A 26,119-nucleotide genomic window follows, 5' to 3' on the forward strand; every position below is an offset into this window, starting at 1 on the left:
TGGCGTTGACCCAGTACAACACCTATTAGGAGGTGCGAGTTAGTTCAAGTGGAATGCTAAAAAAAGCAAAGGGTAAACCCAAAAGGATATAGTTGAAAGTAGTGAGAAAAGATATAGGGGCTTATGGCCTCACTGAAGGTGTGGCCCTTAATATGGTAGATTGAGGGACTAAGATTCGTATAGTCGACTCCAACTAATTTCAAAAAAATGCTTTGACGATGACGATGATGATGACTTGGTTATGGAGGCTCCAATCCAAAATTTGAAATCCTAAAAAAGTACAATTAGATAGAGTTTTATCCTAGGAAGTAAATTTAGGATATACTCCCTCAGGAGCATTAATGGGTCCTTTGGGAGTTTGTATACATAAACCTGGGTTTTCTCAATACTTCATTTCTTTAATTCTAGTATATATAAATGCTGGTTTTGAGCACAATGTTGGTTGGCTGGCTGCTGGTAGAACCCAGTATATATAAAGGCTGGTATTTTACCCTCTTCGGCACCATGAAGATGAAAACTAAGTTTTGGTTGTTTGCTGTTAATGCAGTTTAGCCATTGATCTTATAAGTTAATCATTTTGTACTGATGCATGGTAAATAGAAAATAAATTTTGGGAATAATTTATCAATAATATAAGAAATAAATTAGATGGTTCTGAAGCGAATCTAACAACATTGACTCATATTTCTTCGTGTTATTGCATTCCTTTGGTCTCAACTAACTTTGACAGTTGCATCGGATTGGATTGTAACTTGTTAAAAAATGGGGATTCATATATATCAACAAATGAACTAACTTCATAAATGAAGAGGCTTTTATTATTCAATCTTTGCTAGGCAATAAATTGCCCTTTGCACCGATATGTAGTTATAGTTAAACATGAAAATATTGTTGATATTTGACCATCATTGGTCAATCATGTATAAGGTGATATTATTTTTTGAGATTATATATCATGAAAAGAGATATGAGGACTTACAGGCTCACTGAAGGTACGACTCTGAAGCAAATCTAACAATATTGATTCATATTTCTTCATGTCATTGCACTCCTTTGGTCCCAACTAACTTTGACCATTGCATTGGATTGGATTGTAACTTAGGTTAAAAAATGGGGATTCATATATATCTTCAAATGAACCAACTTCAAAAATGAAGAGGCCTTTATTATGCAATCTTTGCTAGCCAATAAGTTGGCTTTTGCGTCGATATGTAATTGTCATTATACTTGAAAATATTGCAGATATTTGACCATCATTGGTACATAATGTTTAAGGCAATATTATTTTTTGGGATTATATGACAGAAGAAAAAATATAGGAACTTAAAGCCTCACTGAAAGTATGACCCTTATAGAACATATTAGCGAATCAGGAATTATGTAGCCAACCCCAATTAGATAGAAAAAGGCATTGACGATGATGACGATGATATACTATGAGATTATTTTTTGTACGAGGAGGTCATAATCACTTTTAGTAATTGGATGCGAAATCCAATAGATGAAATGTGTCAAAACAGTCGAGAAATTTTATTTTGGGCCTTATGCTCAAATAATGGTACATCCGCAATTACTCAATTTCAAATTTGACGGTCAATGATATTTATGACCTCCTTGTATAAAAAGTAAATAGTTTTATTGTAAATATATCCTTACTTTATTACTTTATTTTGGTGGTTTGCATACCCAGCTTAAGCAATAAATATCAAGCACACTTCCAAGTCATGCCGTTGAATGCAGCAATATGCTAGAAAGCATTGCGTTAATATTGAAAATATGTATACACCCATAATTGTGAAATTTTAGAACTTAAAAAGTAATGCAGATGAACCAAATCTATAAACACTTCAAATTTTTAAAGCTAGATGTTCCAAATAATAGTTATAAGATGCGTTGTTTTTAGGGAAAGTATAGAATGAGACCATTTACCTATAGTACAAGGTGGTCACAATCAATTTTGACCATTGGATGTGAAATTGGGTGGCTGCATTTATATCATTGACCAAGCTCAAACTTCAAAAGAAATTTTCCTGAACTTTGTAACATACTCAAGCCATCAAATTTCACATTAGATGGTTGTAAGTAATTGTGACCGCCTTGTATCGAAAGTAAATGGTCAAATTGTATACAATCCCTAGTTTTTACGACTTCAAATCCTTTTTTTTTTCTTTTTCCTTTTTTTACATTCATAAATCTTGAGGTTAAGATTATCGATTTTAATGCCAGAGTTTCCATTTTAGAGGGCTCTCTTTTTTTGTTGGGAAAGTGAAGTGCCTATGCGACAGAAGCCTTTTAGGTGTATATCTAGAAATAAAATAAGGAAATTTTAAAATAATGTGTATATTAGGCATGTTTAAATACATTAAATATGTGACACATATGGAGGGCATATTTTTTAATTTCTTAATATCACAAATGTAGTTCCTAAATAAGTTCCTATAGTTGTAGAGGTATTTCTACGAAATTTTGAAAATGTTAGGTGCACTTTTGAAATTAATACAAATTTATTTTGAAAATAGGAGATCTATAAAAATACACAACGACCGAAAATAGGAGATTTATGAAAAGGGGTTGTATACAATGAGACCATTTACTTTTGGTATAGGGAGGTCACAATTACTTGCAACCATCCGATATGAAATCTGATACTTTGGGTGTGTCATAAAGTTCGAGAAATTTTTTCTTCAACTTTGAGCTTGTTGAATGAAATAAATGCAACAACCCAATTTCACATCTAATGGTCAAGATTAATTGTGACCACCTTGTACCAATGGTAAATGATCTAATTATATAACTTCCCTTATGAAAATACACCTCATTTGTTCAACTATTTAACTATTTACCTTTTTTCAACAATTCCAAGTCAAAATCATGTTTATTTTCATGGGAATTTTGAAATTAAGTAAAAATATATGGTTAAAATGTTAAATAGTTGACATCGTAAGTGCATTTTAACAATTTCCCTTGAAAATATATTGGGAAGTGATTCGAGTTCGATTCAATTTAGATTTTTACTCAAATACTTAAGCCGAGAAAGCCAAGCAAAGCGAATCTAACAAGACCAGCTGACTTTATCAAACTTAATAGTGTTTCGAAATCAATGCAGTTCCCTTGCCAAAGTGATGCTGCAAGAGTCTTGGAGGAGTACCACAATGATGAAGCAGCAGTAGTAAAGGATTTCAACTCTTATTTCGACTCGGAAGATCTGCAAAAGCTAAAAAAATGATAGTCCCTCTCTGTCAACATTGGCAAAGGATTTTGACTCTGGGCGCAACCTACAGATCCACGTATATAGAAATGAGTTTCATATAAAGCATTCTCTTATTAGACATTATCATCATCATCCGGGCTTCATCCCAGTTATTTGGGATCGGCACATGCCTTTTATAAGAAATGAGTTTCCCAAGTATATGGTATATCTAGCGCCTTGTCTTCAGTTTGTACTCCACTGGGAGCATACTGTGCAGTCAGGCAAAAGATCTCCTTAGGGGAATTTTATCAATTGAAATTGTGGACCCACTTTATAATCATCAATTGAGTATTTGAAGAAGAAAATAAAAGATTTTCAGTTCCTTAACACTAGAATTCATAGAGTTCCAAATTGGATGGTCTCTGTTCAGTCTCAAGATTAGATGTTTTTTACAATCACATACAAAATGCAAATCTCTATTTTCGTTTTTTTTTGACAGAGATTACTTGGTTGAGGGGGTCTCATTCCAAAGTTTGAAATCCTTAAAAAAACTTTAGAGTTTTATCATATAGGAAGTAAATGTAGAATATGCTTCCGCAGGAACACATAAGTGTGTGGCAAGATATATAAGATGTATGGGCACCTTTCTTGAAAGAATTGGCTTCATATACATAGCAAAATATGTGATGGCAATTTAGTGGTAAACCAAAAAATAAAATTAAAATAGTATTAATTCAGTTTAAATTAATATATAGAAGTATTGACTTTTATGAGTGGGATAAAAAAAAATTTCTATACCACTTGTGGAAAAAACTTTGTGCATGTATCAGTAACTATAAATGGCTATATTTTTAATTATAAATGACTATCTCTATGCCCCTTCCATTTCCTCCATATCTCAATTCTCAATTAGTTATGGAAGCTTTTATTATCTATGTAAGTCTCTTATTTTTGGTGTTGGTATCTCTCTCTCTCTCTTACGCTATTCCTTCATGTTGTATCAGTAGTTCTCTCATCTCTAGTATATTTCCCTTTCATATTATTACTGGTTATTGCACTCCTTTTTACCATCATAAATCCCTTTCATATAATTACAGGTTATTGCAGTCCTTTTATCCATTGTAAATCTTGAAGTGCAACTTTGGTTGGAAAAAACAGGAGTCATCCAGATATTTTTATAGCACATGGCAAATAAACTAACAGAATAAGTTTATATAAGGGTGAGGCCTAAACAATCAAGCAATCCGGATCTCGGTGGATCTTGACCTAATCCGATCCATTCTCAGTCCTATCTAGAAAGTGCAAATTGAGATCTTGTAGAGAGAGAGATATATATATATTTGGGGTTCGTGGAGAAAGAACAAAAAAGAATTTTGGGTAGAGAGGAATTGGGAGCCGGTAGAAGGAGAACAAATTAAGATTTTCTAAAATAAATGATAAAAGGAACTCTTTACATGATAAAAGGAACTCTTTAGGTATTTAAAATACACATGATTATTCCTCATATGATAATACTAGTTTAAACAACATGTTCTATTTCTGTGGGAAAATATCAAATAAGGGTTTTTGTATTTCTTTAGGAAAATATCAATTAACGGTCTTTGTATTTCTTTACGAAAATATCAATTAAGGGTTTTTGTATTTCTTTGGGAAAATATCAATTAAGGAGTTAAAACCCTATATAAAATCACTAAATGGGTCAAATCAAATGATGACAATTTTTACCACAGGATTTTCTTTTTAGTTTCTATTTCAATTAGGTATATCCTCAAAAAGGATTAGAAAATTTATGAAAATATACAATAGATCAATTATTTAACATTTTACTTGTCTTTTGATTTGATTTCAAAGTACCCATCAAAATATACATGACTACGAGCTGGAATAGTTTGAACAATTCTCAAATTACCCCTATTCAAGTTTGGTAAGCCCAAACAATTAGGAGTATTTTAGTAATTTTATGCCCCAAAGTGGCCTTAATAGATTAAAAATCCCCTAAAATTCCTACAACATCTTAATTGTTCAAGCTTCCTAACCCTAAACTAGAGCAATTTAAAAATATGTCGAGTTTTTCTTTAGGATGTATCTAATTGAAATAGAAATTTAAAAGCAACTTCTCAAATGTAAACGTGATCATCTAACCCCCCTAATGATTTTGTAAAGGATTTCAACCCCTTAATTAGAAATTTCCCTATATCTTTTTACTTTTACAAACTTATTATTCTTTTGACACTAAATGCAACTCACTAGCCATTGTGATGCAAGTATCTTGGACGAATATAAAAAAGATTATGCAAAACCGCAAAAGAATTCTAGTCTTATTTCAACTTCAAACGAAATGAGTTTTTCTATTTGCAGGAGCAAGAAAATGATATTGCTCCTCAGAAAACATTTGCAAAGGATTTTGCTGATACGAAAATTTTCTTTCACGAGAAGGATCTCACGGTTGGAAACAAAATTGAGGCCTATTTAGGTGTTAACATCTCTCGGGCCCCACATCCTCTACCCCAAGATGAAGCTGACTCCATTACCTTTGCATTTGCCTCGCTTGCAGACATATTCTGCCGCGTCACCATTGATCCCGACTCGCCTCAAGGCAAAGCAATGGAAGACACCCTTCAATTGTGTGAGGAACCCCCAGCACAGGGCGAACACAAGCAATGGTGTTACGAGCTTCGAGTCTATGCATGACTTTGTCTCATCAATCAATGGTTTAGGGACTAAACTCCAAGTGTTGGCCACTATTCTACATAATACAGAGATTCATTCTCCCCTTGTTCAAGCTTACACTATGCATGGGATTCCTTTTCGATCGGGGCCTATACTATTAGTTGCTTGTCACACAATTCCTCACCCATACACTCTGTTTTATTGCCATGACTTTTAAGCCAAGGCATTCAGGCAAAGCTCAAAGGTGAGGATGGAAAGAAGGTTGATGCAGTTGCAATTTTGTCACTTAAGACACATCAGATTGGGACCCAACCATGCCTCCTTCTAGGTGCTCGGGACCAATCCTGGTGTTGAACCCATTTGCCAATTTTTACCGGAAGACAACTTAGTTTGGTTTTCAACTCCAATTTAAGTGGAATGTGATCAAAGTGGTGTCAAATGTTTTGCGAGTCATTGACGAACATAGGTTGATGAATCATTCAAGTTGACAGTTAATCCCACAATTAGCATTGATGTATTCATTCCAAAAGTGCAAAATCTTCTTTATAACATGGCTTATTTTCAATAATCCAAAAATAATCAAATATGAGGACTAACTATCAAATGATTTACCCAATGAGAAGCAATAATTCATGTCATTTATGCAAAAACAGAAGCATCTGAAACTATTTCCTACGGTTCTTTGAAGAGACCCAACTCCACATACCGAAAATGTAATAGAATCAATGAATAGATAAACCAAAGATTTTAAGTAGTTCTATAAATGGGTTGAGTCGGCCCTACCTCCGGGTTGATCACGTCTGAGTCATATATATGTCAACCTTGATCTAACCAATCGAGGTCCAAACAGGAGCGAACGGGTCCAGGTCAAATGGACGTCGACCCGATCGATTAGGTTCAGACCCAGGTTGGCTGGTCGATCAGACTCATTTAGGAATCAAACCTAAGATGTAGCATTGCCAAGTCAACTATTAACTACTCAAGTCCAAGCCCACCTCCTAATCCTAACCTCTTTGAATTCCCATACTTTTTATTCTTTATATATTTAAATTTTGAAGTCCAAGCTGCATCCATGATGTCTTAAATTTTGAACTCAAATGATTTTGGACCGAAAGACGCCAGTTCGAGAAATTTGGATGTGAAAGAAGATCAAAATGTCTCAGTTAACATCTGGAAAGGATTTCGACCTTTCGACAAAGAATGTCAACATCAAGTACAAATTTAGACAAATGGATTAGCAATCCCATCACTCTAGACATCAAGGTATTGTGCATATCATAGGATATGTCCTTGTTTTCCTCCATGAGAGCGATCTGAAACTCATAAACAAACTTAATAGCTACTCTTTGAGTGTTAACATGTCTCGTGTTGGATATATGGCTTTTCAAGGCATGAATACCAATAGTGTCTCATTAAGTGGGAGTGATTGAGAGATAGAATCTGGGTGCTTTGTGAAATGTGGCCCAGATTCTTCTAATACCCCGAGTACTTGAGGCTATGAGAGTTTTACGTTTGAGAAAGCAATTTCTCAAGGAGGTGTGAGGGTCACCTCCTAGTCAGGATCCTGTTATATTAGTCTCATAATTGTTGTGATTAGCTAGGGCTTACAGTATCCAATCTAGTACAATAAAACCTGAGTATTTTTATGAATAATGGCCCTGTATGGGAAGGTCAGGACTTATAAGACATAAGTCTATATCCTGACACGAGATTATTCCATGGCATGTGTACTAACGTTCACATGAGAAGCACTCCTTCAAATTCATTATCCAAGTTTGGAAGAGCCAATGCATATGTGCTTTGAGAGGACCCATGTACTTGTATTGAAATATGTCACACAGGTACACATGTAATCCATTGAGAGTCGAATGATGGAAAGCACTGGCTCAGTGACTTTGATATAACCAATTATGTGTCTCTGTCATAGACTGTAGAGTATGGGTCTATTGGGTCAGCTTGAGACACCGATCGAACATCATTTGGGACTAGCCCAATGGTGTATTCTGATACCTAGGGTCTAAGGCATGAGATCTCACTTACCTTTTGTCCAATTCAGTATGATGAATAAATGCTTATAAATATTTTAAATATTTGTTGTAAATTTTATAGAAATTTTTGAAATTTTTTTATCGACAGAAAGGTACTTTTAGTATTTGTTTAGACCCACTTGAGGACTGCCATATAACACACCTGAGTGGCCATAAGGTGGCCACGTGGCACCCTTGGCCCCACCATAAGATCAATGCCCAATGGGGCACTAATCCCAAGGTGTGGAACGTGGATCGCATATATATTATTTTGTTATGTTGTTATATATTGTTATTTGACTTGTTATATTATGTTATAACTTAAGGTACAGTTTTGTCACATGTTTATTTAAATCACACAAGTACCTTTGTTGGCATCCGTGAGGTCCATTTTAATTTAATTTAAATATTGAATCTAAAGTAAAATTGAAATTTGAATTTGAATTTCAAAAAACATATTCACACATGTGTGAAGGGGACATTACACTCAGTGCCGTTGGTTTGAAATATTAGATCTATAGAGTAATTGCCTTTGGTGTGCTTTTCTACATGTGTGAGTTTTACCATTTACATTATTGCCCATTGCACTTGATGGATCTCCACACTGTTTGATTATTTAAAACTAAGGCCTTTTGTGTAAGGGTAAGTTGGATTGACTAGGAATAAAAATATGGACCTAAAGACAAAAGGGTAAAGTGGCCTTATTTAGGGTTTAATGTTGGTGATCAGGGTGTTAAATCTCATCCATTCATCATAGTGGTTGGATGGGGATGCGTAGCTATGGTATATTAGCCTCTCATGAGCCTTTGGATAGATGCATCAAGAGTGTTGTTGATATTTAATCTTACATACTATGTATATTTTTTGTTTTAAGTCCCAAACCCTACCCACTTGGAAAGTTTGATCTTGCTTGAATTGTGTAGAGAGAGAAAGAGAGAGAGCAAACCTCGAGACCTCTACATACCACACATTTCCATTTGAGAGTTCTCATCTTCTATTGATGATATTTGAAGCTTGATGATGGTCCTTCACTCTATAAGATCAAGCTTATCTCATACCATAATTAAGGTATTATCTCTCTAAGTTGTTTTATGTCAAATATGGTTTTATCCTTGATCAAAGGTTCTTAGAAAATTCATTTACAAACATGTTTTAGCTTCCTTACACCTCCATTTTGATATTTTCTTCATGTCATTCTTACATAACGTGACTCTCACTTGCTTATGTGTTTTATGTATTGATAAACCTTTGATCAAGTATAGTTTCCTTTGATCTACCTTGTACAAATTCTCTTGAGAATTTCTAAGTCTTGCTATTCCAATTCAAAAGATATTAAGATCTTCTTAGAAGTGTATTTGGTCATTTAGAGTATGAACTTTTGTATGAAAAGTTGTGGTGGACCGGTGGACCTCCACAAGTAGTTTTGCTCTATCTTGTTCCATATTCATCTTATTTGCTCTATTCTTCTTGCAAACATTTCTAAATCTATTTTGTGGACTCTAAGAAGTATTTTAAAAATTGTAAGAGCTTCCTAATTGGATTAGACAACTTTGAGATTATAAACCACACTTGCACTATTCATTGGGACAAAATTAAGTCCTTAAAGGGCTCGAATTTGTGGCCCGGATACAAGGGGTTCTAACCTTGGCTTCTCACATATTTATAGGCATGTTTATTTACTGTATTTATAGTTATTAAACGATTCATGATTGAAGAAATTGCGTATGTTAAGTGAAAAATAGAATTTGTATGCTTTAATGTTATAATTTATTATTTATGTAAATTGAAATCTCATTGGATTATTATAACCAAGTATATAATATGTATGAGACATTGTGATATATGATGAGGATGAAGAATGAAGATAGATTTATCATATAATTTTGATGTAATGAGGAATTTTAAGTGCACGTCATGTAATATGTCGTCTAGATCTATATTGTGAGTATTTGGGCATTGTATTGAGTTAAATTGTATTTTTTAGTAAAGGATTTGTAAGGGACCACCAGAAAACAGTTTGGTTTGGCTTTCAACACCAATTTAACAGGTTGTGTGATCCAAATCATATTACTAGTTGCATATTTGTAACTAGTGTAGCAAAAATACCAGTTGAATATTTTGAATGTTGTTTTGTTTGGGGGAGGTTACATCTTTAATTTTGGGTCCTAAAAATACTCCTTTTACTTGAGGGAGGACATAATCTTTTGACAAGAGCATGTGGTCAACATTTATTCTTATCCCGTCCCAAGTCCAGGTAAAAGAGGTTGATTATATGAGGTAGGTAAGCCCAGGTAAAAGAGGTCGGTTAGGCAGCTAACCTTGCTAAAACTTTACTTTCCATGTGGTAAGCACAGCTTTAGCAATGTATGTGTTGTATTTTCCTTACAACAAATAAAAAGCAATAGATATAACTAGCATAAATGTGTATATTTCCAATAGAAACCAAGCATTATTTGTATGAAATTAGTGCCATGTCTATGCCAGTGTTTTAAAAACCGAATCAAGCGTCAGAACTAGTCCATTGCTGTACAAAATCGGATTACCTATTACCGATCAAGGCAATCCAATCATATAATTTAAAATAAAAAATAAGAAAAAGCAAAAAACATATTCAAACCTTTTTCTAAAAAAAGAAGATACACTTAAATTGAAGATCCCTTTTAAATAATTGTTCTTTTTTTTTAATTTAGAGTTTGTTTGTTTCTTAGAACAACTAAGAAAAGGCGATCAATCAATTCTAACTAATTGCTTTTTCTTCAATCAATTTAATAGGATTTGAGCCAGTGTTTAAATCATGTGATTCTATTCTTGTATCAAAGACACATTCAAAATATATGTTTTCAAATAAATTCAAATAAAAAGCATAGGAATTTTTGAAAGATACTTTTTGACATTGGATTAATTAGAAAAAATATTACAGTCAGTGAAAGCCACTTGATAAGTCAAAAGGTTATACGCTCCCGGCAACATATCCTCCATTCACCCCCTCAAGGAAAATCCAATGTAGGAGATTTTTAGGACCCCAAATATTGTAGATGTAATTTCATTAATCTCAAAATATAAATAAATAAATAAATAAGACAATATTCAATATGTTATTAGGTTGAAACCATGGTGCTTTCTTTTTCTTCTTCTTCTTCTTTTTTCTTTTTCTTTTTTTTTTTCTTTTTCATTTTCTTGTTTTCTTTTTCCAATTTTTCCCTACTTAGGTTCAAGGTTAGAATATTGCAACGAACAATAAAAAAGGCAAGCTCATCCAAAAAAAAAAAAAAGGCCAAAAAAAGGGTGGACTAGCTGAGATGAGATAAAATAATGTTATGATTAAGCTTGCCTCCTCTTCTTACTGTCAGATGTGAATGAACGGCTGAGATGGATCTAATTACAATGTCCCACATCTACAATATTTTATTTTAAATTTTTTATACAAAACATTTTGACACCAAACTTTGGGCATCCACTCCTCTCTTAAGCTTCTGCAAAAAATATATAAAAAACGTATTCCCAATCAAATAAAATGACCAAAATACCTTTGAAAGTTTCATGGATATTTTGATCATTTTATTTTATTGAAAGTATTTCTTTCATATGTTTTTTAGGTGCGACCCATTGACATCATGACACATACCAAATTTCATATTCATCTAATTTATTGAATAAAAATTAAAAATAAAATACTATGAGATGTCGGATCTAGATCAAAAGATCAATTGCTCATTTGATCTAAATATAAGGGCTGGATAGGGAGAAGTATAAAACTTCTATACAGTATATTTAATAGCACATAATATTTGTTTGGTGGTTTTTTTTTCCCTCTCTTAGGGGGGCTTACTTTTGCCCTTTTAATTGTGCAGCTTACTTGTATTCATGCAAGGGTTTTGGAAGAGCAAGTAGGAGGTCACAAAGATGACAGATCTCACCTTTCATTGAGTTCTTGATCTCAAACTACAATTGTAAAGGATTATGACTGTAGGAGGAACTTTATCTACTACCTCTATCATCTCCCAAAAGATGCCATTGCATTTAAAGAAACGTCTACAAAGGCTTTTGACCATGAGCACAACGTCAAAAAAATAGATCCCCATGTAATGAAACAGGACCATTCTACCTCCCATATAGATCATATTCCAGCAGGCGCTGCTTACTTTCAACTATTGACTTCTCTGAAGCCCCCCCCCCCTTTTACCATCCGATGAAGCCGGCTCCATTCCCTTTGCATCTACTTCGCTCATCAAAATCTTACAACACTTCTCAATTACCTTGCAGTCGCCTCAATCTAAAGAACTCGAGGAAACCCTTATGATATGCGAGGAAGCTACAATAACAGGCAGACGCAAGCTTTGTGCCACAAGCATCAAGTCTATGCAGGACTTTGTATCATCAGTCCTTGGCCCTAAGGCCAACCTTCAAAAGCTCACCACTACCATACACAATAGGCCGCTTCATCCTTCCCTTCAGGCTTACACCGTGCAAGAGATTCATGTTCAACTGCCACTGTCATCTATAACAGCGTGTCATACTATGCCTTACCCATATGCTGCGTTTTATTGCCATGATGTGCCTAAAACCAGAGTATTCAAGGTGACACTTGAAGGTGAGGATGGAAATAAAATTGATGCAGCAGCAGGTTGTCACTTGGATAGCTCTCACTGGGACACTGACCATGCTGCTTTCAAGGTGCTTGGCACCAAGCCGGGCAGCGAACCTGTCTGTCACTTCCTTACCAAAGACACCATGGCTTGGGTTTCGACTTCTCTCGTCGAGGCAGCCATGGAAATCATTGATCTCAAACCTTGTCGGGTAGTTTGAATGCCACTATGTTTGTGTGGTTGTGTTTGTAATAAAGACATTCATCAGTAAGGAATATGGTGACTTTTCACCTACGTTCCTTTTCTTATCACTTGGTGCTTGTGTGAACATTGTGACCGCAGTAAACTATGTATCCTTTATGAATAATTTGTTGGCTGAATCAATGGGGAGAGTACCGCTACTTTTAGTAGGAATTGAGCTTAGGACTTAGCATACAAATCGTCAAGCCCTTACCAATTAAGCCTTAGTTGGAAAAAATGTGGTGTGCTGAGAATAGCCCATGTTTTTTGCGTGGCTCTTATGTCATAACTAAAGGATTCCACTATTTAATTGATATCAACCTAAGATTAACACCATAAAGTACAAATGTTCTAAATTTTTTATATCAACCTAGGATTAACACCATAAAGTACAAATGTTCTTAATTTTTAGGAACAATTACTCTTGTACCGTATTTAAATACGGTAATTATGAATTGATACAATTTTATGCAAATATTATGCGGAGGTCTATTTATTCTTTTCAAATTTTGCCCCTCAGTGTGATGTTGGAAACATTAGACTATTTTTTATTTTATTTTTTAATTTTTGTAATAAAAAAAACAAATAGTGCGTCCATTATCACTAATATCAAACCGCCCTACTACCAACTAACTCTTCCACTATTACCAAGTTCTAGGTAATCCGATGGACAACAAATTTCTTTTCAATTTTTTAATGTGTTATTGATCCCATGAGCATTTTTTAACGTTTCTAAAACGGTGAGTCTAACTTTGCAAAATTTTAAAGTTTTGTGTGATAGGCCTGACCACTTAGGACATAAATGGTTGGAAAAGTTTTTGGAATTTCGGTTCCATATACCTTAAAACAAGTGAGGTTTTGGCCGGTCTGACGTTTCCAACATTGAACTGCTCCATATACTTATAAAAAATTAAAAAAATAATATAACTAAAGGAAAAAATTGGTAAAACAAAAATAAAAAATGACTAAAAATAGTGATTTTGTAAATATCGGACTACTATATCTCAGCATAATTTTCCCATAAATTTGGATCAATTCATATTTACCATATTTAAATATCAGACTGATGTATTTTTATGTAAATATTTGCTGGGTTCTATTAATAGACTCCTAGTGAATTGATATAAGCCTAACTTTAGATGATAAGTTACCCATGTTCTTAATTTTTTGATGTAAATATAGGTGAAGTTATTTAAAGGAAAAAACTTACATAAGGTTGTAACATTATACTATACAAGTAAGATGTACATCAAAAGTCAAGTAGAAAAGACTAATCCAGAGTTGACAAACTTTTCAATATTGACCTCCAGATATATGGTTATAAAGAAAAAAATGATTTTTAAGCTTTAAAAATAATGTATCTCGTAACAAGGGTTTTGGACCATCTATTTTTAAGATTTTTAATTATTTATTTATTTGATCGATATGCACTGTTTTTAAAATTTTAAATTTCATAATTAGGTTTGGACATAGATTTTCAAGCCATCAGAAGGTTTCCTACAATGGAACTACATCTTCAGGTAAAATTTATGACAAGTAGTATATAACTTGTAAGGGGAGTGGATTGTATAAAGTTGAGGCCCTAAACAACCAAAGTATAGCGTAACCGTTATAGTGTTGAAAAATGCGTTTTCAATAGCCAAAACTTTTGTGATAGCCTAAAGTGTTGAAAAATGCCTTTTCAGTAGCCAAAACTTTTGTGATAGCCTAAAAATTTATTTTCAACTCTGATTATAAAATTTAAAGCTGAAAAAACCTATAGATTGAGCGAATCTATGAACACTAGAAAATATTAAAAATTGACAGCCCAGATAATACATTACAAAATACACTATTCCCAAGACTTGAAATCCATTTCTTTCCTTATCTATACATCTCACTATTGAGATCAACAATTTGATGGCTTTTTTATATCGAAACATCATTTCTAGTGAATTTTTGAGTTGCGCCTTAATTGATTGTTTAAGGCCTCAACCTTATATAAACATTTTTTGTATGTAAAATATGTCAGAAATTTACCAAAATCCTCATTAGAGATAATCTATTTATCATTTTACCCATTTGCAACTACTCCAACGCTTGTTTCTTTGTCTTTTGATGGGTGTCTTGAAATAAGAATAGAATGTTAAGTAGCTCATCTCTCGTGGGTGTTTAGACAAATATTTTGAAATATATTTTATATTTTTATCGTCTATTGCTAATGTATATTGTTTTATTATTATAGAGAAAATTATGCATAAATACTGTTTCCACCCCTTTATTACCATATGGAAGCATTTTTTGCCACATTAAGACAAGCACTCACACCTTTACTACCCTAATAAAAAAATTAAATAAATAAAATAAAATCAATTGCCTTTTTTTTTCAAAACTGCTCTCGTGTCCGGCAATTACAACACCCGACAGGAGGGAGAGGAGCTAGAATCAGAGAAGAGAGAGGATAATTATTTAGAGAATAATTATTTACTCCTGCATGGGCATACTATCTATTTACTCCCTCAAGCAAAATATATGTTCGGCATATTTTTTAGATATCAAATTTTGGAAATATAATCTCTACAAAACATAGAATAATCTCAGCAAATAAATTAAATAAAATCCCTATATACTAGGAAAAATAATGCCTCAAGATTGAATCGAGACCGTCTAATTTTTTGAATGGCTAGATCTTAAGTGTCACAAAACTAAAAAATCAAACTGTAGTTTTTAAAATTAATCATCTAATAATTGCTATATGGTTCCCAAAATTTTAGACCGGAAAAATCAGCGTAGCTAGGTATTTTAACCAAGGGAGTAGATACACAGTATGCTTCTACGAGACCACATTGTATGCAAAATTTTGAAATCATGAGTGACCAGTATTGTAATTCCCAAATAGGTGGGCAGTTGCGGGGGAAAAAGGACCGCTGAAGAGGGGGTGCTCGTCGTAAATTTGACAAAAATTATTCCTAAATGTTACCAAAAGGGTGGAAATAGTAACCGTACGTAATTTTCTATATATTATATAATCTGTAATTGTTGTAATATCTCTCACACACACCCATATATCTAGGCGGGCGGGCGGGCGGGCGGGCGGGCGGGCGGGCGGGCGGGGGGGGGGGGGGGGGGTGATTTCTATAAGGTTGCAACCGTAAACAATCCATTTAAGGTGCACCTCCAAATTTGATCATCATCTATAATTTTGGTGTAAAAATTTCTTAGGATTATCTTAAAATCTCTTTTCATCTGTAATTATAAAATTTGAATTTCCAAAAATGGATAAAATCAAGTAGATTTATAAGCATATGAAAATCTCGAAAATGAACAGTCTAGATAATGTGTTGCAAGATGCATTATTTTTAGGACTCAAAATATTTTCTTTTTCATTGTCCTACATCTCGATGTCGAGATGATCAATTAGAGGGTTTTTCAACATTTAAACAACCTTTTTCGATGGATTTTTGAGGTGCATCTGTAATTCTACATTTTAAAGTTGCAAACTTGCAACCTTATATAAACTTTTTCCTATATATATATATATATATATATATATATATATATATATATATATATGGGATATTCTAAACGTTAGAACCCTTTAAATTATAAAAGTTCAAGATAGAGAGAGTTATGAATGGTGGATTTCTTAATTTGCAGTCTATTTTTTAAAAAAAGTTATTTTTGTAGGGCGCATTTGTACATATTATTACAAGACAAATGGTATTTTTGTCATCTCTATAAGGGATAAAATTGAAATTTTAACTAAAAGACAAGGGCACTCTACAAATAAAGTTTCAGATACTAACATCCAAAATACTATTGTACTTTTGTGAAAATTTCAAATTTAAATAATTTTTTAATAAAAAAATAATGATTGTTTTGATAAATACTTCTTTTGACTTGAACCTTTATTTTATATATATATATAACAGGTCTGGTTGGGCCAACCCTTTTCTTAACCGAGATATATATATATATATATATATATATATATATATATATATATATATATAAAAGAGGTCTGGTTGGGCCAACCCTTTTCCTAACTGATCCAATTAGGTTAGACTATGGAGAGAGAGAGAGACAGAGAGGGTTGGTTAGAATAGAGGGAGGAAGCTATAGCCAAGAAAATAAGAAAGTGATCTCAATGTACTATCGCACTTTGTTTAGTGATTGACGGCCAAAAACATCATACATTAGGGCTAGCAATGAATAGAAGACCCAGTTCTAGCAATGAGTAGGAGACCCAATTCGGCTCGAAAAAACTAGTTGGGTCATGGCCCGAGAGCCAAGCCCTGGGAAGGATATTAAAACCTGGCAACGGGATGAACGACAACTGGGCCAAGACTACATCCATGCTAGCCCAGCCTTGTGTTTCTTTTTTTTTTCTTTTTTTTTGATCTATTAGGACTGGACAGGCTAAGATTGAGTCTGGATTAGAGGCCCTCTGACCCAATCCAACCGGGGCCGGCCCTATAGGGAATTGAGCTAAGCTCGGGACAGCCTAGCAAGCAAGCCCGGCCCATTGCCAACCTTGGTCAAACGTTATGTCAAAAAGGTGAATGTCAGAAAAGGCATGTCTGAAAAAAAGACCTACATGATCTTTTACCGGAGAATACAATTTTTTTTTTTCTTCACCCCTTTATTTTGGCAAACGATAACTTACAGATAATCTTTATTACAATAAGATAAATTTCAAAATAAAATCAACATGACAATAAAACCAAGATCTTAACAACTTGATGTCATTGAAACAACTATGCACTATGCTTGAGAATAAAAGATAAGATTGCAAGAAAAAAAAAGAAGAGTGCCGGATATTACCTCAAACGAGCATGTCACATCGCACACCAGTCACTACCATCCGATGGCTAGGGATCAATGATCAACCTTCAATCTCAACTGAGGCTTTCCTTGAGAGATAGAGAGAAATTCTAAGTGGGGCGTATCCCTTTGTGGGATATGAGAGAGAAAGATGGAAATTAGGTACAAGAGATAAGGTGTAGAGATAGAGAAATTCTAAGTGGGTATGCCCGTTGGTGGGATATGAGAGAGAAAGATGGGAATTAGGTACAAGAGATAAGGTGTAGAGATTTTTGGGTAGAGACAATCTCTTTTTATAGGCTTTAAATAAGATTAGGGTTTTTTAGGGTTTTCCTGGCTTGCCTCTTCATATTGAATATGAACTATTGATCTTTGGTGACTTGTGGGATGAGAGATTTAAGCCATCCATTCAATAGATGTGTCATCAACATTATGGAAGGTGCATGAATCATTATCCCCCTTTCCTAAATCATTTTTTCATTAATAGAAATTAAATAAATTAAATCTAATTAAAATATTACGTATACCATAAAATAACACAAGTCAATCTTTCCACAAAATCTTTCAAAGATATATCAAGTCAATATCTTCCAACCATATGGCCACATGCCATATCACCAAAAAATAAGAAAGAGAATAAGGGTGGGGCGTGGCACTCATGGGCCCCACCTTCTAGAAATATGGTGGGCCTATGTGCACAATGGGCTCTCATGATATTTTTATACATTAAAAATTAATAAAATGATTTCACAATATTATTTGAATATTTAAACCATTGTAAAATCAATATCTTTAATTTTATAAATCTAAAAATTATAAATAAAATTTCAGGGGTTCATAAAAATTCAAATAATAATCCTAAAATAATTTCCATATAAAACAAACACAATTAAATTAACTTGATAGGAAAAAGATCTATATGGTTTAGGAATCATCAATCATGGGGCACTCCACCTTCAACTGTGGACTACAGACCACACTTGCTTTATTAGACCGACCCAATATTTCCCATGACCCACAGTCCAAGCAGGGGCTCATTAGCGAGTCATCAAAGTCAGGCCGATGAGCCAAAGGGTCGCAATCCCAGTCTGTGAATTTCAGGTCCTTCCCTAGAGACGAGTCAAGGTCACCTTGAGTACGCTTCACCTTAAAATGTGGATTTCTGGCTTTTTCGAACTATCTATCGATATGCATACCGTATGATGGCACATGGATGAGGCTTTGACCCCCGTCTCTGTAGACCATCATCAAACACAAGGGTCACAAAACCCCTCGGCTCACTCATCCAGGCATATTCTCCGACCTCATCAAGGGCTAACCCATTAGAACCCTTCTCGGTTTGTTTGTTATGCCTAGGTAACATGGGTTTTTTCTAACCGACTGGCCTAGATCGTCAAGCACAGTCTGGTATCAGCAAACATCGTTTGCTTAGTATGGTCAACGAGGGACTACACTCCCACTGAATTCATGTTCCACTATATCATTTCATTTTACAAATACTCATAAGGCCTTTAAAGACCACATAAACCCAACAATGTCCATAAACCTTGAAGTATAGAAGTCATAATGAGAACAACAAAGGATGGCCACTAAAAAATCCTACTGCAAAGGGAGGGTATATCTAAGGGAAAGTATGTCATGCATAAGTTAATCTACATATTCAAGGGACTCCACCATCAATTATCAACAAAGGAGGGCTATGTTGTGCGTTGAAGCTCTGAACCCGATAAATTGATTTTTGATATTTTTGTATTGAAAAAGGGAACTCAATGGACTATTTCTTATGCTCAAATATGATGAAATAAACCTCTCATCAGTTGTATATTCTCAGTAAAAACTCCAGAAAAATAAGATCAAGAAATCAACTTGAAACTACTCAAGATCATGAAGTAAGTAAGCTAGTCTATACATACTATGTGTATGTTTGGGACTATCCAAATATCAAGTTTTCATAACCAAAAATGAAGAAAGCTACTATAAATTAAGAATTACAGCAAGCTTTGATAATGGAAATAAGGTAGGAATTAAAAATATGATAAGAAAAATCAATACCTTAATGAAGCAATAGTATGGGCTTGATCACATAAATGATAGAGTACTCCATGGAAGAATTTTAAATGAAAGCTCAAGGAAGAAGATAGTCTCATGGGTGACCACATTTTTGTCAAGAGCTCTTTCTCTTTTTCTCTTTGAAATGAATACTCAAGTTAGGGTTATAATTAATCCTATAAGTTACTTTTATACTTAGATAATAAAAATGGATTTGATCTTGATCGTTGATGCCTTAGATCAATGGCACATGAGATACTTTTATTCAGATCACTTATCCATATCTTATCACCAAGATCAATGAATGAGCTTTTGACACCTTTCACTCCTTAAAACCTAGGTTTATAGTCATTTTACCTTGAAGCTCTTAGCTCCATGTTTTATTTCTCATTAAGTCCAAATTCATGTTTACACTTATGCCCATGAGTTTTGAATAATTTGTGAGAGTCAATAAAATACAAGGACATAGACATAAAGGTAATATAGGATATCCACACATGTGAATAAAATATCTTATGACACCACCAATAGGATTTTAACAACACTATGGGTCAAACCCATAAGGTGATGCCACATAAGATATACTCATATGCTACAAAATCATATGTGGATAATAATATGAATTAAATTAATTCTCAAAATTTCATGACTTCACACATGCCAAAAATGACACATACGAGAAAAATAAATGTGATTTAAATCAAACTTAAGTCATAACAATATATAACACTTTAAATAACAAGATAACATGTTATAACATAATACCAACAAAAGAATTAATGACAAATAGGTCCCCACATATATATGACATCAGCATGATGTCATCCACGAGTGGGGAGGTGGGGGTGCTACGTGGCATCCCTATGGCCACTTGGGATCCATGTGGCATCCCCACAGAATGTCTTTGTTTGGTATTTATGTCAAACAAATTTGAAAATTATAATTTATTGTTTAAAAAAAAAAACTGAAAAAATCTCCAAAAATCCCAAAAATTCTCTAAATAATTTCTCAATATTATTACACAAATTTTCATAAATATAAAATATTTTCTCATCAATTTTAGATTAATATGGGCTAAAAGTAAATGATATCTCTAGACTTATAACACTAGTAGGAGTATTTCATTGGGTTAACCTGAATAACGTTCCACCGGTGTCTCAAGCATACCCAATGGACTTATGCTCCGTAGACTATGGCATGGACATATAATTGGTCATATCAAAGTCACTGAGCTAAAGCTTCCTGTTACCAAGGGTTCAATAAATTACTAATGCACCCCTGTGGGACATGTTCCTACTCAAATACAAGGGTCCTCTCAAAGCACATGCGCACTAGCTCTTCTAAGAAGAGAGTTATTAAAGCATAACAAACTACACATGGATGTTGTAGTGTCCACCTCTGGATGTAAGAAATAGCCATTTGATATCCTTCATTGAAGTCTCAGTCCCACTATTGTGAAAAGGATGCAGTTTCTAAAACGCCTAAGCTTTGTGAAAACAAAGTAAAGCCTCATTTTAATCCTCATCTTGATAGTACTTTGGGCATCAAAAACCTCTATGATGCCTTTAAAATCAATTTTCAATTTTGAAATTTTAAGCCTAAAAAGTGATATAGATCTTGTGGATCTGTGAATACTTATTTTTAGGGTGAAATAAATGGTCTAGATAAAGTTTTACAATATACACTTTTTTTTCGTATTTGAAATCTTTTTTTTTTTTTTTTAACTATCATAATGGTTAATGCCGAGATAATCGATTTGAAGGTTTTACGACACCAATACTACAATTTTCAATGAGTTTTGAGGTGAAGATTTACTTATTTTGATAGGACTATAGCCCTATCAAAAAAGTTCCTCGTGAGAATCTCTTATTAAAATCCCTAAAGCCTACAGTTATTTCCAAACACCACAAGCTTCCAAATGTCAGAATAGCCAGCTAGCGAGTGTGACTCTCAGTACGAAAAACATCTGGTATGATTGGTTTGTACCACCACCCACCCCATGTCATATTTAATAGCTAGGGGTAATTGTGACATCTTTGTTCATAAGAATTCTTCATACCTTGCCATTATATTTAGGTAAATTGTTTATATATCTCAAAGATCTATTTTCGATCCAAAGTTTTAGAGTTCAATAATCTCAACTACAACAATGATTTGAATTTGGAATTTTTTTTTTTTCAAAAAATATGAATGTCATTTTTTGAATTCCTTTCTTGACCATCTATTTTAACTTTTAGTAGAGGTAACATTTTTGTACATCTCTCTTAGATATTGACATTAGATAAATAATGGACTGCACGAGAATAGGTGAGTCAGTTGACTCACCAAAACCGTGTCCTTATATTTATACTAAGTGATAAAATTTAAGAATAGCAAATAGGCAAGAAAATGTGAGAAACCCAAAGAAGCAAGAAAATATTGCCAAAAATTCTAGATCCCATGGGTTGCATAATAAAAGTTTGAGTTAGGACAGATATGGGGTTTGGGCATCGATAGTTAGGCAGACTGATGTCTCAACATTAAGTCTCACGCTCTCAACATTAAGTCTGACACTAAATACATAAATAAAGTGGTTTAAACGAGAAGTGGTTTTACTTTTCACAACTAGTTTTGTTTTAAGAGAAGTGATTTTTTTTAATTCTATGAGCGGAATATATATATATATATATATATATAAAACAAAAACTAAAGCAAATCCAATTATGATTTTGCAGCCAGTCTGGAATCCACTGCAAAATACATTTTGAGGACAGCTAAGATGCTTGTCCAATTGTCATCAAGGCCCAAGCCCATATATCCATTTGGAGACATAGGAGATAAAAATAAGAATTGCACGACATGTGTACACTTTCATAATTTGCATAAATAGAAGACCATTTGTTTTATGCCATTTCTAGAAGATTCTTTTCGCGTGTGCCTAAATGTTAGTAAAATGCAGCCAAAAACTCTTTACTCAAAATAGCCCGACTGGAAGGATTTTTTTACTATAAATATAGGAGCATCAACTCCTTGATTTTCAGCGTCTTGAAAATTCTCAAAACTTAGATATGGAAATCACCATTTTCTATAGATGCATCCTCTTCTTACTGGTGGTGAGCTCCTCCGTCTCTCTCTATCTCTGTTTTCATAGTAGTGCCACTTTTTAACGATTAGTAGTATTAAGACAATTTTCAAGTATACTTTTCCTTCAAATTACCACATGGTATTGCTCTACAACACTCTTCAAGCATACTTTTCCTTCCTATTATCACATGGTATGGCTCTCTCCTCTCTCTCCATCTTCGTTAGTAGTGTTTCCTTTTATTATTAATAATGGGTAATTTTCTGTATTTCTCTTGCTATATAAAACTTATATATTTCTCCCTATTCAACTATCCATTTTGAAACGACGGTTGAGATAACTCCAATCACAATGTCATATTTTTAGATTATTTTATTTTTAATTTTTTCTACAAAACATATTCACACAAAATTTTGGGTGTGTACTCCTCTTTTAAACTCGTACATGTAAATCATAAATATTCTTAATAAAATAAAATGATTAAAATTCTTTCAGGAGGTCATTGTATTTTATTGAAAATATTTTTAAAAATGCGTCCCTTTGAGATGATGGTACATACCAAGTTTCATATTTATATAATTTATAAAAAAAAAAACTTAAAAATAAAATACTCTGATTTGTTAGATATAGATCAAATGGTCAATAGCTCACTTCATCTAAATTAGACGGCTAGAAGGGGGGAGAAGTATATATCTTTTATAGAGTAGACGAAGTATAGAAACATTTCCTATTAATAATATGTTGTTTCTCAAGTATACTTTCCTTTCTTATTACTCCATTATTGAACTCCTTTAGTCACTGGAGTCATTAGTTGTTTTGAATTCTAACCAAAGTTGGAAGGACTGCGATAAGCTCAAAACAAGGGCCCAGTCCTTTTATCACATGATGACTGCATGGTTACTCTGGAAAAGCTTGGGCACTATGATCAAATAACACGATATGGTTACCCTGAAAAAGCTTGGGCACTAGGATCAAATAACACGATATTTTTAAAATATAACAGCCGTTACATAATCATTTTTTTTTACTAAGGTTACATAAGAATAGACCTTGAGTGGTTGGGCTGTGAAAACCTAGCCTCTACGATCTCGTTACAAGCTTGTTTCGTACGGCTGTTAAATAATCTTTTCATGTATAGTATACTATCCAAATAATCAGATTTTACAGCAGATGATTCTAAGTAATTGTGGTCTCCATGCACAAAAGTTAAATGGTGTATACAATCCCTTCCCAAAATTATAAGGGACTCCTAGGGCTGTACGAGCATTAACAGTTTAGGAAAACATGAGGATTAAGACATGGAACTTTCGATTTAGGTGAATGTATTGGAATGTTTTTGTTGGATTTTGATGGTCCAAATAATATTTTGTAATCCTCTAGATTGTTGTACCCTTACTGTTGTTCTGATATTCATGCAGCTTGCTTGCCATGGTGATGCAAGGGTTTTGGTGGAGCATGGAAAATATGAGGCAGCATCCACCATGTCCCAGATCTCAAATGATTTCGACAGCAAAGAATCCAATCTGGCAAAAGATCAAAATGTTTCTCAATTGAAATCTTCAAAGGATTTCGACCTTTCGACCAAGGATGTCGACCTCGAGTACAAATTTAGACAAACCGATCCACAATCCCATGACTCCAAACATCAGGGTCCTACGCATATTGTAGGATATGTCCCAGTTTTCCTCCACGAGAGCGATCTGAGACTTGGAAACAAACTCAATAGCTACTACTTGGGTGTTAACATCTCTCAAACCCCCTCCCCTTTACCGCGCCAAGAAGCCGATTCAATCCCCTTCTCATCCAAATCTGTTGCTGATCTCCTACATCACTTCTCAATCAATCCCAATTCTCCTCAAGCTAAACAAGCGAAGAAAACCCTTCAGATATGTGAGGAGCCCCTGGCCAAAGGAGAACATAGGGTATGCGCCACAAGCCTCGAGTCTATGCATGACTTTGTCTCATCAATTTTCGGCCCTAAGGCCAATCTCCAAGTGGTGGCCACTACCATTCATAATAGAGAGATTCATTCCCCTGCTGTCCAATCGTACACTGTAAAAGGAATTATTTTTAGATCGACAACTCCATCGTTGGTTGCCTGTCACGCACTTCCCTACCCCTACACTCTGTATTATTGCCATGAAGTGATCAAAGCGAAAGTATTCAAGGTGATGCTTAAAGGCGAGGATGGAAACAAGGTTGATGCAGCTGTAGTTTGTCACTTAGACACCTCTCATTGGGACCCAAATGATGAGGCTTTTAAGGTACTCAAGAACAAGTCAGGCGAACCTGTTTGCCATTTACTACCAGAGAACAACTTGGTTTGGCTTTCAACACCAGTTTAAGAAACTCTGTAATCCAAATCAAGCAGAGCATGTTGCTTGATGAACAGTTCGGATGCCATGTTGTTTTCAACTTTGTAATAAGGCATTCATCAATCTCAATAATGGACCCTTTTTGACTCATGTTCTTGGAAAAGATATTTTATGGTAGATAGGATTGTTTCTTTCTTCATAAACTTGAACCATTCTTTAAGAAATCGGTTGACCCGCCGAGGCGAGTACAAGTGCACAAGATCAAGGGTGAGGTTCTTCTACGGTACTCGTCGAGTACTGTTATGACTCACCCAGGAATTATATAACTCGGGAATCAGTACCTGAGCAAGCTACTATAGTACCCACCCAAGTACTGATGTAAAAACAACCATCAGAAAATTAAAGGAGGAGAATCCACCCCTCTCATTTCTCAGAAACCCTCTTTCTACATCTGGCTATGCACATTAAAACCCTAGATTCTCTGTGTAAGTCCTTTCAAAACCCTCTCACTATATCCATTTTGCAAATTTTTAAAGTCCTAAAATGTCTCGCTCTCTCATATATATATATATATATATATATATATATATATATATATATATATATATATATATATATATATATAAAATATGTTCTCTACAAATTTCTTTTGAAGACCCATAGTGATGAGTAGCTCATCACCTCATCCTTGTATTTCCCTTCAAGAGCCTTCCATGTGTCCCATTTCACTCTCCGCATTTGTCGTGGTTCGGAGCAGAGTCTTGCTTTTATCCATTTCAATTGCATTGCCTTTTCTTCTCTCTAAATATCAAAGGTTTTCTGGTTTCTTTCTCTCGTCACTTCTCTTCCCCATTGGGAATATCACCAGAAAGGCTCCAGTCGAGAGATTAGAAGAATGAAGAGGCAGATTGAGATAAGAAGCTCCAACAATGGTGCTTGGGAGGAAACTAGAGCAAGAAAAGATGGACTTTGTGCAACTGCCAAGTCCAAAGCCCGAGTTGAGTAATTTAACACTGATTTGAACCAAATACAGATTGTCGCCTCTCCAAATCTTATTTTCTCTTTTGAAATTTCTGTGACCCGTGTCATTTTCCCGCCTCATTTCTTCCAATGACTTACATAGTCTGCCATAACTATCGGACATCGTATCTTTTGAATTATTTCAAACTTTTTTAGGT

The 26,119-nt window shown here is 34.2% G+C and overlaps 2 protein-coding genes across 3 annotated transcripts; both read left to right on the plus strand.

Moving 5' to 3' along the window:
• Nucleotides 1–3,100: 3,100 nt before the first annotated feature.
• LOC110008253 (BURP domain-containing protein 6) lies at nucleotides 3,101–12,693 on the plus strand. Its single transcript, XM_088856635.1, has 3 exons — nucleotides 3,101–3,169; nucleotides 5,549–5,869; nucleotides 12,151–12,693. The coding sequence occupies exons 1-3, from the start codon at nucleotides 3,101–3,103 to the stop codon at nucleotides 12,691–12,693; spliced, it is 933 nt and encodes a 310-aa protein (XP_088712761.1).
• Nucleotides 12,694–22,583: 9,890 nt separating this feature from the next.
• LOC18445857 (BURP domain-containing protein BNM2A) lies at nucleotides 22,584–25,091 on the plus strand. 2 transcript variants are annotated; one of them, XM_088856988.1, is made up of 2 exons: nucleotides 22,584–22,819; nucleotides 24,045–25,091. In XM_088856988.1, exons 1-2 carry the CDS (start codon nucleotides 22,817–22,819, stop codon nucleotides 24,969–24,971), a joined length of 930 nt encoding a protein of 309 aa, XP_088713114.1. In that variant the 5' UTR covers nucleotides 22,584–22,816; the 3' UTR covers nucleotides 24,972–25,091. The 2 variants fall into 2 exon arrangements, with proteins under 2 accessions (XP_088713114.1, XP_020530326.1); XM_020674667.2 differs by having other exon boundaries at nucleotides 22,584–22,657.
• Nucleotides 25,092–26,119: the final 1,028 nt, after the last annotated feature.

Source organism: Amborella trichopoda, chromosome 13 (assembly GCF_054954075.1).
Source record: "Amborella trichopoda isolate Santa Cruz 75 chromosome 13, AtrichopodaSantaCruz75HAP2 v2.0, whole genome shotgun sequence".
NCBI classification, from domain to species: domain Eukaryota; kingdom Viridiplantae; phylum Streptophyta; class Magnoliopsida; order Amborellales; family Amborellaceae; genus Amborella; species Amborella trichopoda.